At 43.1% G+C, this 15,960-nt stretch overlaps 1 protein-coding gene across 1 annotated transcript in view; it reads right to left on the bottom strand.

Moving 5' to 3' along the window:
• Positions 1–1,236: 1,236 nt before the first annotated feature.
• lca5 (lebercilin LCA5) overlaps positions 1,237–15,960 on the bottom strand; it is a 37,442-nt gene continuing 22,718 nt past the window's right edge. The window contains exons 9-12 of the mRNA XM_062551041.1: positions 15,709–15,845; positions 10,510–10,551; positions 9,110–9,332; positions 1,237–5,294 (exon numbers count right to left, since the gene is read on the bottom strand). Of these exons, the coding sequence (XP_062407025.1) occupies positions 4,357–5,294; positions 9,110–9,332; positions 10,510–10,551; positions 15,709–15,845 (1,340 nt within the window). The 3' untranslated portion in view covers positions 1,237–4,356. The remainder of the gene's footprint in view (positions 5,295–9,109; positions 9,333–10,509; positions 10,552–15,708; positions 15,846–15,960) is intronic.

Genomic DNA, 15,960 nt, shown 5'->3' with positions numbered 1-15,960 from the left:
CACGTCAGTGATTGGCTTCGCGCTTTTTGTATGCAAATGAAAGCACTGGTTATCGAATCAGTTTGAAGGTGCGTGTGCAAAGAAAACTTGAAAAGCAACAAGCCAATCCCCGTTTGACACCCAGCTCAGTGGCAGACGGGAAATGTAGGATCAATTTCTCACAACCTATACAAAGCATTGTCTTTTCATACAATGAATGTTTCCATGAATAAACTGATGGAATAAGCAATAGAATACATTTCTCTATCTTAGTTAAATGTAATAAGCCAACCCATGTGAATGCACACACAATGGGGGGAGGGGTGGTTACAAAACAATTATGTGTAAAATACTGGAGAGAACTACACTACTCGTAAATAGGGATTATCTGGTTGAAGTAGACTGCACATTCTAGGTGAAGATAATTCCTTTAGAATCATGAAGTGAATGTTGATACTATGAAAAAAGCCAGAAACCATAACTTTGAGATACGTTGAGCACATGACCCACAAGCATGGTATGGAAACCTTTCCACTATGACTTCACAATGGTCATTATTCGACTGTGGCAGCACAATGGTAGATGTTCCACACTGACTTCACAATAGACGGGATTCTACAGTGACCTCACAATGGCCAGTGCTCCACTCCACAATGACCTCACAATAGAGAACACACATGCAAATCTAGAACCCAGTCTTAGCAAAACAGTGGTTAGAAATGACACGACTGTACATGTGTGTGCCTATTAACTAACTCCCAATCCATATTTCATACCCGCGACCACGTTTGATGTCACCAGACAAATCCATAAGTTCCATGATATACCACCCAAACACTGCACGCATACAGACCTACACGGTCAGCTAAATTTGAAATAAAAAAAGACACAGAAAGGGCCCGTGGGGTGTTGTTTGTTTGTAGCCCACAATACCAGCGCATTTCCAGAGCCCTTTGTCTGTCCAGCTCAGGCGACCTGGGCCACCATCTCGCAATGAATGACCCAGAGGGGAGGAAAGGTCTGCCTCCACCTCACATACTCCAGGCATTCCGTTTGGGAAAAAGAAAAATCCCAATTGCAGAGAATCATTAATTAAAACCATGGTTTGCAGGTTTTCCTACTACTTGTTTTTGTCACAAACTTACTTTCATGGAAGATAAACACACCTCTTTGCTGATGTTAATACAGAGTTTTACCTATATTATATTGTTTCTCTAAATCCACAACCCCCTAATAAAAATCCTGAGAGAATTTTAACCTTTCCAAAAGTTTATTTGAAAACAAAAACAAAAAACAGAGTGCATACATTCATATACAAATGACATTGATTTAATAACACAATATAAAAAGACCAACATATCAACCAAAGTAAAACTAACTAACTAAAAAGATGATAACACACAGACATGTCAGATGTAATCAATTTCAACTTGTATAGTGATTGTCAGTCCAGACTAATAGTGAGTGACATTTGAAACACAGTGCTACCACAAACATTGGCAAACAGAAGCAAGTCTGATCCCTACCACAATGCCTTACAGAGGAATGTTGAAATTGCCAATAGAGAAGAAGGACTCACATGTCCCATACATGATCATTTTAAATTACAAGTATGGAGAATGCTTACAGTGACAGAATCATAAGAAAAACAGATACAGACACAAAATCCATGATTCAGTGAGGAAAATAAACACAAACAAACTCAACAGACGTAAAATAACAGAAAATGCATACAAAACCCATAATGATAATGAATCTTTTTTTCAGCTATGCAGTGTTCTCTCCCGACACTTGATTGATGTGAAAATTGCTGAAATACACACAAATAACGAAGAAATACCATCATGAACTGTATATCATCTATCAAATCTATTGTAACCATATTCAAACAAAACTTCATTTCAATGTAGTTCAGACACAGGGAAATTATTTACTTCCCTTATCTGAGACAATTATATATTGACATACATATAAATAGAACACGGTGTCTATGAAGCGCTTTGAGTAGCCATTGTGCTGGAAAATGTGCTCTATAAATAAATGTACTACTGCTACTACTATTACTACATTTAAAACGTGTCAAGGAAAAGGGAATACTCTCTTTAAGGATGCGTGGACATAGCAGGTCTGTTGTGGAAAACCTTACATTGAATTTGCCCCCATGAGTAAGTGTTTGCAACACAGCTTTGAATGGCAACATGTAAACAACAGCCTTGATGAATAAAAATATGGAAATACAGGAAGACACTTACAGCCTTCCACAAACCATTCGATCCTTAAGTAATGTTTATCAAAACTATAGAAATATTATCATTACAAAATGTGATTTGTAATTCCTTTGTCTCATTCAATCATGTGGCCAATATGTTGCTAGTTAAATATCCTGATAAAAATAAATAATATAAAACATCTTGATGTCGCCTTTCTTCTTCATCAACACACTACTACAAGCAAACACACTACTCAACCCCGAATGGCAATATCTCTTCCCAGCAGATCTGAAATCAGAAGCCTTTTCTCTAGTCTCCTTAAAACAGGACACTAACCTGTTCTAAAATTGGTCCCAGACCTGTTCAATCACTGCACATTCATCTGACAGAGGGACTATTATACAAGCATAAGAATTCAGCAAACCCACTCACAATAAGGTGATAAGGTTAAGACATGAAACCTACACCAATTTCTTACATTCATCTGATTTCAATGCGCACGCAAACACACACACACACACACACACAGCGAGTGTTTGACTCGGAACAGCGCAAGGTGAATGACGCACACCAGGCCAGTGGTGCCTTAGCTTTCTATGTGCTCTGTGGTCTCACCGTACGGCTTCTGACGCCATGGCAGTCACAGAGGAGTCGAGAAATACACAGACTTGAGCAGGATTGACTTGAGTCGGTCTGTCTGTGTGTGTGTGTGTGTGTGTGTGTGTATGAGTGTGTGCATGAGTATATGTGTGTGTGAGAGTCTGTATATGTCTTGCAAAATGTCCCCAAAACGTTTTTGTGTATGTGTGTGAGTGTGTGTGTGTGTCTGTATGAGTATATGTGTATGAGAGAGTCTGTATATGTGAGTGTGTACTGTATATGTGTGGGTGTGTGTATGTAAGTCTGTACATGACTGTGACCTGCGTGTCATGAAACTGTGCTCGGCGCATCTCAGGCATCTCAGTCTCTGACCCGGGCTACTGTATACTGTGTGTCTGGAGTCTTTCCACCCAGTCACCGACTGCTGCTATGAGTCAGACAGGCAGGCCCTGGTCGTCACACTCCCGCGTAAACATGCTCCGTCAGCAGCAGCACGCTGGCCCAATGTCTGTCCCTCACAACCTGGTTTCCTCGCCGCTCTTCCCGCCTCCCTGATGCATCCTGGGCCGTGTCTGACCGCACCGTGCAGTCCCACGGTCGAACCCGTAAAACTCTAGACTGGGAGGTGGGCGTGCAAGCAAGAAGAAGAACAACAACAAAAGCAAGCAAGAAGAACAACAACAACAACAACAAAAAAAAACATGGGTGCTAGAATCTGTCACCAACACGTCGGTTAAGGTGTCGGGAGAGAGGTTTTGCTCATTACACAGCTAAAGAACCTGCATACACCGAGAGGCGCTTTACAGAGACAAACATAGTGATGAAAAACCCGTCATTGTTACACTTGGAACAAGTTGATTTCTGCCGTCATTGTTTCCTCTTAAACGAAATGTTCCCACACCAGCTGAAGTCCAGTCATGCTGTGTAGTGACTGTGTAAGGGTGTCGTTTGTGTCCCTTCCCCCTCTAAAGCAAACGTCGCAAGAACCAAGCAAAAGTTGGTAGTTGGCAAATGGTCAGTACAGCTTGTCGCGTCTATGGTTAAGCACTCTGCCATAGACAGACTGGTCCAAAGACAGGGACTGACTGGTTAGAAAGCTTGTGTAAGTTACTCTGTTCACAGAGGACAGGTTGAAATGGTATCAAACGTACCATTAACATTTGATAAGAGTTCATTGTGATAATTAAACTAATAAAAATAGTGCCATATTAAAAAGTACATCTAAATCTGATATCAGTCAGTCAGTCACTCACGCACACACACAACCTTATTACCTGAGGCGTCCATAGTCACTGTAATATTATTACAAAATCTGTGGATATGAGAACAGGCTGCATGGCACTTTACAATGTGTGTGTGCGCACGGTTGGAGGGAAAAACTCAGGGAGCTGTGGGCATTTGTTTTTACTCGATTAGACCTCTGTTTATCTTACATGACTTGGTGCTTGGAAAAAGTGCTTGACTGAACAGAGCAGAGAATGCTAACATTCCCTTCCCTGTCCACAATAACAAACGTCTCTTAAAGTTCTCTCAGACCACTGTGAGGTCATCACTGTTCGCCCGGTAATCAGAGGGTAAGCTCTTCGATGTCATCATCAAACGAGGCAATTGCCATCACTGTCGGACGGCTTTCGGCGACGTGCAGAGTGCTCCGGTTGTTAGCTAACATTCTGCTGCCGTTGCTGTGCTTGTTGCTTGGTGGTGTCTCTGTGTCTCTTCTGCGGCCCCCCACACCTGACAGTTGGGGTTTGGACGGGGGCGGGGGGCTCAGGACCTCCTCCATCTTGGAAGGCGGTGGCGCCGGCTCGGTGGCCGACCCAAAGAGCTGCTGCAGGAGGTTGGACTTGCGGTCCTTGACGCCCAGGTCCAGCCCGGCATCAAGCCCCGCGTCGAGCACCGGTTTGGGGGCGATCTCCGGCCGGCTCCTGGAGGTGGACGTGGAGGTGGAGGTGGAGGTGGAGCTAAGGCCGGCTCTCTGGGTGGGTCGGCCAAAGGACGGCGCGTAGCTGCCGAAGGAGAAGCCGTCGTCTTCGCTTGACTTTTGGGGGCCCCTGGGAGTCCCCCTGCGCCCCCCGGTCACACCCTCCCCACCGGCCGCACCCACACTGCCCCCGCCAGCTCCCCGCTCCGAGCCCCCCCACAGGCTCACGCTCTCTGCCGGCTCCGTGAAACTGAAGATGGACTGGTTCTGGTTCCGTGGCTCAGAGACCCGCGAGGACGGACGGGTGTCCGAGGCCGGTTCCCCCGACGAGTCGGAGAAGAACCGATCCGGGTCGCCTCCTTGGTTCTGCTTGTCGATCTCGCGCATCTTTGCCAGGAGTCGCTGTTTCCGAAGACTCTCCTCCTCCGCAGTCTCCTGGTTGGCCATGGTGGCCGTGGGGCTCTCGGTGTCTTTAGCCTTCACTTCCTCTTCCTGTATGAGGTCACGCTTCTTCCTGTTCTCTTCTTCCTTCTGGGAGATGGAGAGACCATGCTTCTTCCTGGCGTCATCCTCCTTTTCCCAGTCTGGGTAAAGAGGGAAGATAAGGGACAAGAGTCAGGGTACACAGCAACAGACAATCATACTCTTATCTATTGACATGCTTCATTGTCTCTGATAGTCCAGGCATTCTATGAGAAAAAATCACTCAACCCAAAACCAATTGCAACAGAAATTATTTGTGCTGTATTTAGTTCCTGAAACCTCCCCATAACAAATAGTAAAAGTCCATGAAAATCCAAGTGGTGGAACACTGTCAAAATAACGGCATACTTTTTGCATAGGTCGAAGGCCTACAACTGCACTTTTGACAGTTTTATTAGATATTAGTGGTTCTCCAGTGTTATATTTGGCTCATAAAGAATCACTCACTTCTAATTTGAGAAGGGACATGCCTCTGTTTCAGACTAAAGGCCGGCGCCCACCAGACACACACTGTGTTCAGCGGTGTGGGCTTGACCCACAGAAGTTTAGAAGAGTTTCTAACCCTTTCTAGTGGGCTTCACTCCGTTAAAAACAATGGAGTTCTATTTTTTTTTCTTGTCACATTGCGCCGCGTACGTGTCTTGTGGACACCGGCCTTAAGGGTAGGCCTCAACTGACACAGACATATAGTACACACCTTTTGCTCAGTCTCTCAACCAACTTACCAACTTGACATAATCACCTGAAATGGGTTTCCAACAGTCTTGAAGGAATTCACATACATTTTGAGCACTTTTTGTTTGGCTGTTTTTCTTCGACTCAATTCAATTGAAAATAATTAAGTTGTCTTAAATGATGCTAAAAGTATGCAAAGTCATAAAGGTAAATTATGAGGAATATAAAATATGAAACATGTATCTGGCTATATATTTATAAAGAACTTTGGAGAGCAATACTGAAGACAAAGTATAGGGGGGAAAAAAGAAAAAAAGTGTGCTTGTGTGTGTCCAAGCTTTCTGACGGGTAGTGTAAGTAAATGTTAAAAAAAAGATCAATAGATAAATACATTTCAATCAATCTGAGGCATTAATCTAACAGTGCCCTTTCAATAAGCAAAAAAATATGTACATATTCATTTGTTTATATTTCATAATTTGTTAGTTAGATAGTTAGAAAATTAAACAGGTCAGCATTAGTTCTCCATAATTTGCTTGAACCATCACATGAACTTTCCCCAATTATCCTGTTTTTCCCCCCCACTATCGTGTATTGTTTTCCAAGTGTTTTTTGCTCACTCTGTTGTATTTCTGTTGTATCTGTTATGATGTTTTGAATAGAACGTACACCAGAATACGCCAGACATGTTGCTCACTTTTAATACCTCAGGGTCACATGGGTAAAGGTATACATTAACTCAACTCTCTTTTTCTCTCTCTTGCACTCTTGCTCTCTCTATTTTTTCTCAATCAAAGCCTCTAGCACACACACACACACACACACACACACACACACACACACACACACACACACACACACACACACACACACACACACACACACACACACACAATGAAAACAATGTTGACTTTTCACCCAAAATATTTTGCCTCCAAGCAGATATTCACTTTCAAAAACACATAACCCCCTAGAAGGAGACGTGACCTCTGGCTGACCTGGGTCCTCTTGGGCAGTAGTTGTTGACAGAAATCCATAGTTATTATCAGACATACCCATAGACAAGGGGCCGGTATACACACATAGAACCATGCTAGTGATCTTCACCAGACAATCCACCCAAAATTGCCTCCACAGTAGCATGCCTAGGAATAAGGTGGAGATCTGTTTCAACGACTACTGTCTACAACTAATTCTACGACACACTCTAGGACTACAGCAGCAGAGTTCATACAGGAAACTCTCAGAATTAGTAAATAAGATTTTATTAGTGTAAGTACAAGGTAGTATGCTTGGTCATGGCGCCCTAGATCTGCTCAAGATGCTGCTGCCAAGTTAAAGCTGCAAAGCTGGAAAACTGAAGCTGCATAAAATAACAAGTAACACTGCAAATTGCTGTCACAATAAATAAGACAAGCGGAAATTACGAAAATCCCCCTTTATACTATAAGCAGATCTAGACAGGTGGAGCTGGGGAGGAGGAGGGAGCAAAAAAGCGCCGTCATAGCGCAAGAGCTGGGTGAATCTGGCAGCGGAGACCGCCGAGAATTTAAACTAGCGCAGGCTTATAGGAGCAAAGGTGATTGGTTAGGTTGCGTTGTCACTAATTAAGGGCGTCACTCCGATTTTCCTGTATGAACTTGGTCATTTCTACAACGGGGCTGACTCTAGGTTTGCCGGTCTATGATTTATAACTTACTACCTCACCGCTAGTTTTTATGGTTTAATCTGTCAGGGTGAGCTACGGTTCCACACATCAATACTCACTTCTGAGCTCGTAAACAGCTGAGCCAGCTCCCTCCACGGAGGGGATGTCAGGGAGCACGGGGTCGCGTGACGCTAACCTATCTGGAGAACGGTGGGGAAGAACACCATTACCACTCACCATCATGACCAAAGAATTTGTCGGTCGTTTGTTCGTTGGTGTTTGTTGGCTGGCGCCCTCATCAAGGGTTTGCGTTTTAGTTCTGGATATGTTACTGATCTGATTATAAATGGCACACAGCAATGAGGAGGATCGAGTGAAGAATTTGTTGGTATTTGTGGGTGCCCGCAACAGGGCTTGTGGTTTGTCGGTTGTCGATTTATGTTCTTGATCGATCAGAAACAGGCACAGCGAAGAAGAGGAACAACTAAAGAATGTGCTGGCACTTTTTGGTAGGGAACCAATCATGAGTGTGAAGGGGGTGGGTCTGGGATGCCAGACACCACTCTTGAGCCTACTGGAGGTGTTCAGGGCCTAATACAAGAAACCACATGAAGGAGCGTGCCTGCTTGATAACCCCAGTGAAATGCTCTGAAAAGCTGCTCTGTGGGTGATGCTTTTTTTGCCCACAAAGGTAGCATTGTTGTTGATGATGTTTGTTTAGGTTTGGTTAGGCTTGACTGATGAATGGCCACAATGTGAATTTAACAACCCCTCCTGTGTACATCTGAACATTACTGGGATCACACAGCTTCGGTACACTCTTAGAAAAAAATGTGCTATATAGACCCAAAATTGTTCATTGTTCTATTACATGCTTCATAATATGGCACCCCTAAATGGTTCTTTAAACCATTTTGAAGGCTACATCAAAGGAACCGATCCAACACTTCAAATTTTGGGTCTGCCAAAGACACCTACAATGACCACGTGCCGTTTTTGCCTTTTCATTTTTATCTAGGTGGCTCTACACCTTAAAATGAGTGGATAGGGCCTGTGTTGACATGGCTCTTGGAGACCAACATACCAAAATAATTACCATCCAATTTGGTACATAGCACAAATATAAAGAAGATTAAAGCCTACTTTAAATCAATCCTACTTACAGTAAAGTATTAAATGCCATTGAGTGCATAACATGTATAATATTATGAGAAACTTTACTTTAGGACTGTGGGTGCTGTAAAAGTAACATTTGATAAACCAAACTAAACCGTAAAACTACATTTTCAAACACTGATTGAATTACTCAGATCAATGTAAGATACTGGAATTCATTCTGTCGGCCTGCATCTCTTAAAATGAATGTGTTGGAAACCACACAAACTGTGTTGTCCCTAGTATCTGTACACAGAGATGTGTTGAAACAATACAACTTGTGTTATTTTCGACACATATTTTGTAACAAATAACTAAAGCAATGTGTTGGACCCAACACAAACTGTGCTGTCCCTATCTGGACACAAAGCTGTGTTGCTTTCAACACATTCATTTTAATAGGGTGATGTTGTGGGACGGATGAACCCGGGCTCTTACCATCTCGGAGTCTTTTGGCCTTCTCTTCCAGGGTGTTCAGCTCCCGGTTGAACCTCTGCTTCTCCTCCCTCTCCCTGTCCTCCCTCTCTTTCCTCAGCCTCTCTCGTTCTCTCCCTCGCTCCCTCTCCCTCTCCCTATCCTGCTCCCGCTCCCGTTCTCGTTCCAGATCTCGATCCCTTGCGACGTTTGCCTCCTTCGGTGTCAGTTCTCCATTATGTAGATCCTGAAGTAAAAAAAAAAAAAAATCAAAACAACACAAATGTCAGTCACTAAATGAGTGAGCCCTCATTCCGATGGTGGGGAAAGTGCAACGTCTGAAGTCTGACCAGAGAGGGTTAAAGCAGAGCGAGAGGCGCAAACGTTCGATCATTTCCGCATTCTGTCTTCGCAAAGGGGAGGGGGGCTAAATCCTCCTTTAAGCAGACCTACGTTACATTCGAACTGAACTGCTTGCCAATCTGACAGAGATCGATATCCCACTATGACGTCTTTGCGACACGCCTCTTTAAGCAGACAGGAACTGTTCGAATTTTGCTTCCATAGAGATGCATTATGTTGCTCTATCTTGTCAGTAATGAAGGATCTTTGGTCTGACTAAGCTAATGCAAGAACTTGTCAACATCTATTTGCTTATTTAAGTGCATGACCTAAAATCCTTAGGCCTGATTCTCAGTCTATGCAATCTACGCAAACTCACAGCTAACAACAAAGTGCTCATGCACATTTTGAAGCGCCTTCTCATAGCCTATGCATGCTACTCAGACGACACACACAAAAAAAATTGGACAGCACATTTTGCTATGTAAGTGCGAGCCGAATCCTCCTTGAGTAGCTCGGTGCATTCGCATATCTTACATTGACTATGATTCAGGCCTAAGTTCAAATATCAGATGGTCAGTTCAATCAATGCTCCTACATACATGCAATAGCATGCAATAGCTTTGGTCCATACATGAGAATCTCTGACCGTTACCTGACTGGACTTTGCCAATCATTTAAATTAGCACCTAGTGAGAATCTATATCATAGCATTCCTTAGTGGATAAATATAACGTGCACAGACAGCAAACTGCAAGGTTATATTGATTTCCTTTCGGTTTTATATTTTATTTCACCATCCATATTTTATGAAATCCTGGCTTAGTTTGTAAACACCTTAAAGAATCCAGGAAAGAGTCATATCAAGCCTTCTGAAGGCACATGAACGCATGCAAGTCACATATTTGTGTTGAAGTGACAAGTCACAAAATCTGGTCAATCTGGTCAGTCTTGTCACCAGACTGGCCAAGCACTTGACTCTTAACTAGCATTCATGCAGTATCCACTCAGCCTTTAAGGGAAGTTGTGCTGAGATTACAGCTGCATGATGGTATAGTGGAGGTCATGCAGAAGGCTCTGACCTTAGTTACGCTGTGAGACGGTGACTCCCGAGGCTGGTGAATCTGTGAATCAAACGATCAGTGGTGATTCATTGGATCGCAGAGCACACACTTAATCAAGGCCAGAGTGCTTAAATGCAATCAAACCCCACCGTTAGTGTATGGTATTAAAAAGGAATTAAAATACATGACTCGTTAATTCTCTTCCCTTGTAATTGTGTGTGTGTGTGTGTGTGTGTGTGTGTGTGTGTGTGTGCGTGGCACATTTAGCATCAGAATTCCAATACCCATGATGCTATTCTCTATATCAAAAACCAATGACTGTAGAATAGTCACGTATGGAGGAGGTGTGTAGAATACAGTAATGTACAGGAGGTGATTAGAATAGTCAGGAATGGAGGAGGTGTGTAGAATACAGTAATGTGGGGAGGTGTGTAGAACACAGTAATGTACTGTAATTAAGCAAAGCAGAAGTCTATGATTGGCCCAAACACAGACGAAGAAAGACTCAACTGGAGTCTCTGGACACAAACACACACACACACACACACACACACACACACTGAGCATGAGAAAAGTCTACAGTGGGCTTGAACCCGCTCTCTGAGCTGTTGATCTTATGCCCCCCTAAACAAACAGGGCTGAGCTCATCTGTTTGTCAGGACAACAGAGTGTTTACGCAAGTCTTACCAAAAAAAAAAGTCACAAAAACCACAACCATCCCCACAGACATGACATTATTCATCATTTAGCTGAGGCCCTTATCTACAGCGACAGTGAACTTACTACAGGGACAGTACCCCTGGGGTAACGTGGACTTCAGTGCCTTGCTCTGGGGTACATCGGTGGGAGCTCTTGGAATCGAACACATGACCTTCTGGTGTTCTATTTGGAAGGCCAGATAACTTATCATTAGACCACCAACACCACACACCGCATTCTGGTTACAACTGTGATGCAACCAGAACTTAGGTTAGCGGGTGTGGTTTCACATGTAGTTGTTCAGCAAAAAAGGGGAAAAAAAGAGAAGAATGACCAGTGAAAAATAAGCTACATTTACTAATCAATTATTAGGCCTTACATTAAATGATGATAGGCCTAAACATTAAAAAGGCTTATATTGCACAACAGTTTGCGCAACTTCGTATAATGAAATTAGCCTTCCCCACGGCTTGTGCAAAACTGATTCTAAACAAACTGATGGTGCTGACAATGCTTAACAAACTGCATTGTGGAAATATATAGCCTAGTTTGTGATTTAGTGCCGTTTACACTTATAGACAATTATGGCTATTTAAAGCAGATGTCCAGCAGATTTTCTGCATGTCAGGTAGACTATTCTGGAATATTACCGGGCATTTCGTCTAATGTAACCTCTGAATGCAACTCCAATAATACAACCACATTATCAAACAGACTCACCAAATAATATAACCAGATTATCAGGTAGAGACAGCAAAAGACAATTCAACCAGATCATCAATCGACTCAATATACACTAATAAAGACAGATTATCAGTCATCTCTCCCAATCAAGGCCCTCAAATAAGCATCGGTGTGGGTAATATACAGTAGTCCTCACACTTCAGTCACCTGTGCATTCACTGTGGATAGTAAGATAGCTAACACCTTATTGTCAGATCGCCTACTTTATGTGCCCCCTGTCTTAAGCCAGAGACTGTCCTGACACACTGAATATATAAGCAAATGTTTGCAAGAGTTTAAGTTAAGTGTCTGTTTATAGAATAACAAGAAGCGACTTGAAGAGTCTGAAGAGGGAAAAGAAGTGTGTAGTGGCAGGAGACATGGACTAACTGTGTGTGTGTGTGTGTGTGTGTGTGTGTGTGTGTGTGTGTGTGTGTGTGTGTGTGTGTGTGTGTGTGTGTGTGTGTGTGTGTGTGTGTGTGTGTGTGTGTGTGTTCAAATGTCACAGGTAATTGGCTGGCTGTTAAAAGTATGTACTGACCATAAATCTCTCCATAAAAAATCTACTCCTTACTCTGGAATGTAAAAATTCCAATATTAAGTGGAAATGCATGAGCACACACACGCGTGCATGCACAACACACACATACACACCCTCACCTTACTCAAGAATGACAAAATTCCAATATTAAATGGATGTGGATATGCACACACACACACACACACACACACACACACACACACACACGCACAGAGAGAAAGAGAAGTCCACGCCTCACTCAGGAATGACAAAATTCCAGTATTAAGTGGATGTGTTTATGCGCGCGCGCGCACACACACACACGTACACACACACACACACACACGTACACACACACACACACACACACACACACACACACACACACACACACACACACACACACACACACACACACACACACACACACACACACACACACACACACACACAGAGTTAATGAACATGAATTAGAGAGATGACAATGATATCCAGATAAAGAGACAGAAAATGAGACAAGGGTAAAAGTGTGAGGGAGATACAAGAGAGAGAGAGAGAGAAAGAGAGAGAGAGGGAAGAGCTAGAGGCATTAAATGGAAAGAGTGAAAAACACAGAGAGAGAGAGAGAGTGAGAGAGAGTGTGTGTGTGTGTGTGTGTGTGTGTGTTTGTGTCTGTGTGCCTCTGTGTGTGTGACAGAGATGAATAAGGATCACCCACAATCCCGCTGCAACTCCTGTAATACCCCATCCATCAGCAGAAGGATCAGGCATTCACAGCTGACACCTCTCTAAGGACCTCTCTCAATGCCCTTCTCTGAGGCTGAAGCCACGGGTGCCCACCCCTCATGAAGCATGTGGTGGTGGCACAGCTCTATGGCAGTATGTATAGAGTATCTGATGAAGTATTACTTGTCTGGATCAAACAGTCCCTGAGCCAAAGGGGTTGGTTGGTACCATCTGAGGAGAATAGGTCTCAGTGATTTTTAGCAGAGTTTGCCAAGAGTTAGCCTAGAGTTGGACTATAAGAGAGAGAGCATTGCGTTGGTAGTAGCTTTTTGTGTTCACACAAATCACACATATGCATCACACTTATGTCTTTTATGTGCTAATCAAGAGCCCCACAAAACCTCCACAGCTGATTATTTTCATTAAGTCGATCATTTTCTTGTATTGGAAGTTTTCTGAAATATTACGTGAATGAGCCATTATCTACTGAAATATGCAATAATTTGCAATATTATATCTTAAGTACAGAACCCTTAGCACTGGATGTCATATATCCATGCATAGTCATACAACAGACATAGACCAGCTGATATAACACAAAAAGCTACCCCAAATGCAATGTTATTACATATTAACCAATTGTGGGGTGATATACCTTGTCAAAAATCACAGACTTATTCCCCTCTAACGGTACCGATCAGGACTGGAATTTCACGTCAGCCACAAAGGCTGTGATGCCCCTTTGGAAACCGGAGGTTCACAGGCCACTGTGGCCTTGGTGCCCAATTCTTTCAATATTCTGAATTATTCCGATTAATAGCTGTTTTCATCGGTAGCCTAGTTGTGTTATTTTCAACACATTCGTTTTAAGTGTGTAGTTGCTGTGGTTCACAAGAAAAGTAACTTTAATTTAATTATATTATATTACATACAGTTCTGCGCCCAATTCCCCACCCATTCATCTCAGTGGAAAATTTCACAAACTCATCTATCAGAATAAACAGACCTTACTGAACACAAAAGTGTAAAGCATTCCGTTGTACAATTAGCCATTCCGGTTTTGAATTTGTGGCACAAAATAAATGTTAAATATAGCCTAGATATCTGTAAACAGTTAATTTACAGTTCTATGTAATATGTCATGTTTCATGTTTTTTGCAATGTTTCATAAACTGGTGCATGTCTGCTACTGGAAATAGGCTAAATACAACTTTGATTATTTTATGTAGCCTGTATAGTAGGCTACATAAAATGACCAAAAGGCCTTTCGCCTTAAAATTATGAAATTCCAGGCCTGGTACCGATTGACCAAAATGACTGGGTCTAGATCTAGGACGAAAACTGTGGGATTTTGTAAGACTATTCAGGGAGTACTTCAGAACATTCTGAAAGAACAGAACATCTGAGTATCATCCTTATGCACTAGCTTCTGGATCATAAGAACCAGCAGAACCAACAGACCCAAGCCCATTCATTCAGGATCACACTATGACAAATCAAGCTCATCGAAAGGCTCATGATGTTAGCATTTAGCCTTTTGCCTCAGAGGGTATCTCTATGTATGGACTACAGTAGGAGATGCCAGAGAGATCAGAGAAGCACAGAGTCAAGTCTATTTCAGAGGTAGCGACCGTACGCTGGAAATGTATATCTCGGGACAACGGCTAACTTTAAAGGGACACTTCACCGATTAGCATTAAGCTTTGTATCTTTAGAAAACCAATCATGTTTTTGAATGGTCGTGCATCATTCCCTCAGTTTGCCTTGAGATGGGAGAAATACGGATTTCAATGAAACCCTTGAATAGGACTTCCTGCTTTCAATTATTTAAAATGATGATTTTTACATCATTGAAGTCCAACATTGAAATCCGTATTTCTCCCATCTCAAGGCAAACTGAGGGAATGATGCACGACCATTCAAAAACATGACTGGTTTTCTACAGATACAAAGCTTAATGCTAATCGGTGAAGTGTCCCTTTAAAGTTGCCAACCTGAGCTAACGTTAGACTTGATTATGGCCATTGGCCAGTACATGTAACGTCATGGAGGAGCTCAGAGAGAGGGCCAGTGGGTTCCTGTAGGGGGGCACCCTGGAGAAAGTGCTAGTGACCGGTAGGTGGCCACCCCAAACAGTGCCCTATACATCACAATAGCTATAACGCTCGATTGCCGGCCAGTGAACGTTCTGACACTCCGGAATAAACACTACAGACACACAGAGGGGAGAGGATTTCCTATTTGTGTCAAAGATCAAGGGTCATATGCAGAGAAAGGTGAGAGGAGGCATCTGATATGCTACTCTACTTAGGTGAGGGAGATATAAACATGGAAATGTATGTGTGTGTGTGTGTGTGTGTGTGTGTGTGTGTGTGTGTGTGTGTGTGTGTGACTGATCAGTGGGTCAAGTCAGTGCTCACACACACCACATGATAGCTTTAGTTCATGCACGAGACATTTTACTCATTGTCGTATCCATACTGTGTATGTTTATTATAATACTGTAACTGTGTGTGTGTGTGTGTGTGTGTGTGTGTGTTTACCCTTACCTTGAGTGAGAGGTAGTCATCGGTCCTGTGCTCAAGGAGCTCGTTGCCGTCGGTGATGGCGGGTGGAGGGGAGGGGAAGTCCAGAGAGAGCGCCCGGTCCTCCGTCTGCACCGCCTTACTGTTACTCCTGCTGGGGACTAACACACACACACACACACACACACACACACACACACACACACACACACACACACACACACACACACACACACACACACACACACACACACACACACACACACACACACACAC

Source organism: Sardina pilchardus, chromosome 12 (assembly GCF_963854185.1).
Source record: "Sardina pilchardus chromosome 12, fSarPil1.1, whole genome shotgun sequence".
Classification (NCBI taxonomy): domain Eukaryota; kingdom Metazoa; phylum Chordata; class Actinopteri; order Clupeiformes; family Clupeidae; genus Sardina; species Sardina pilchardus.
Note: the sequence above shows the minus strand (reverse complement) of the source record. Positions and strands in the feature narration are given on the sequence as shown.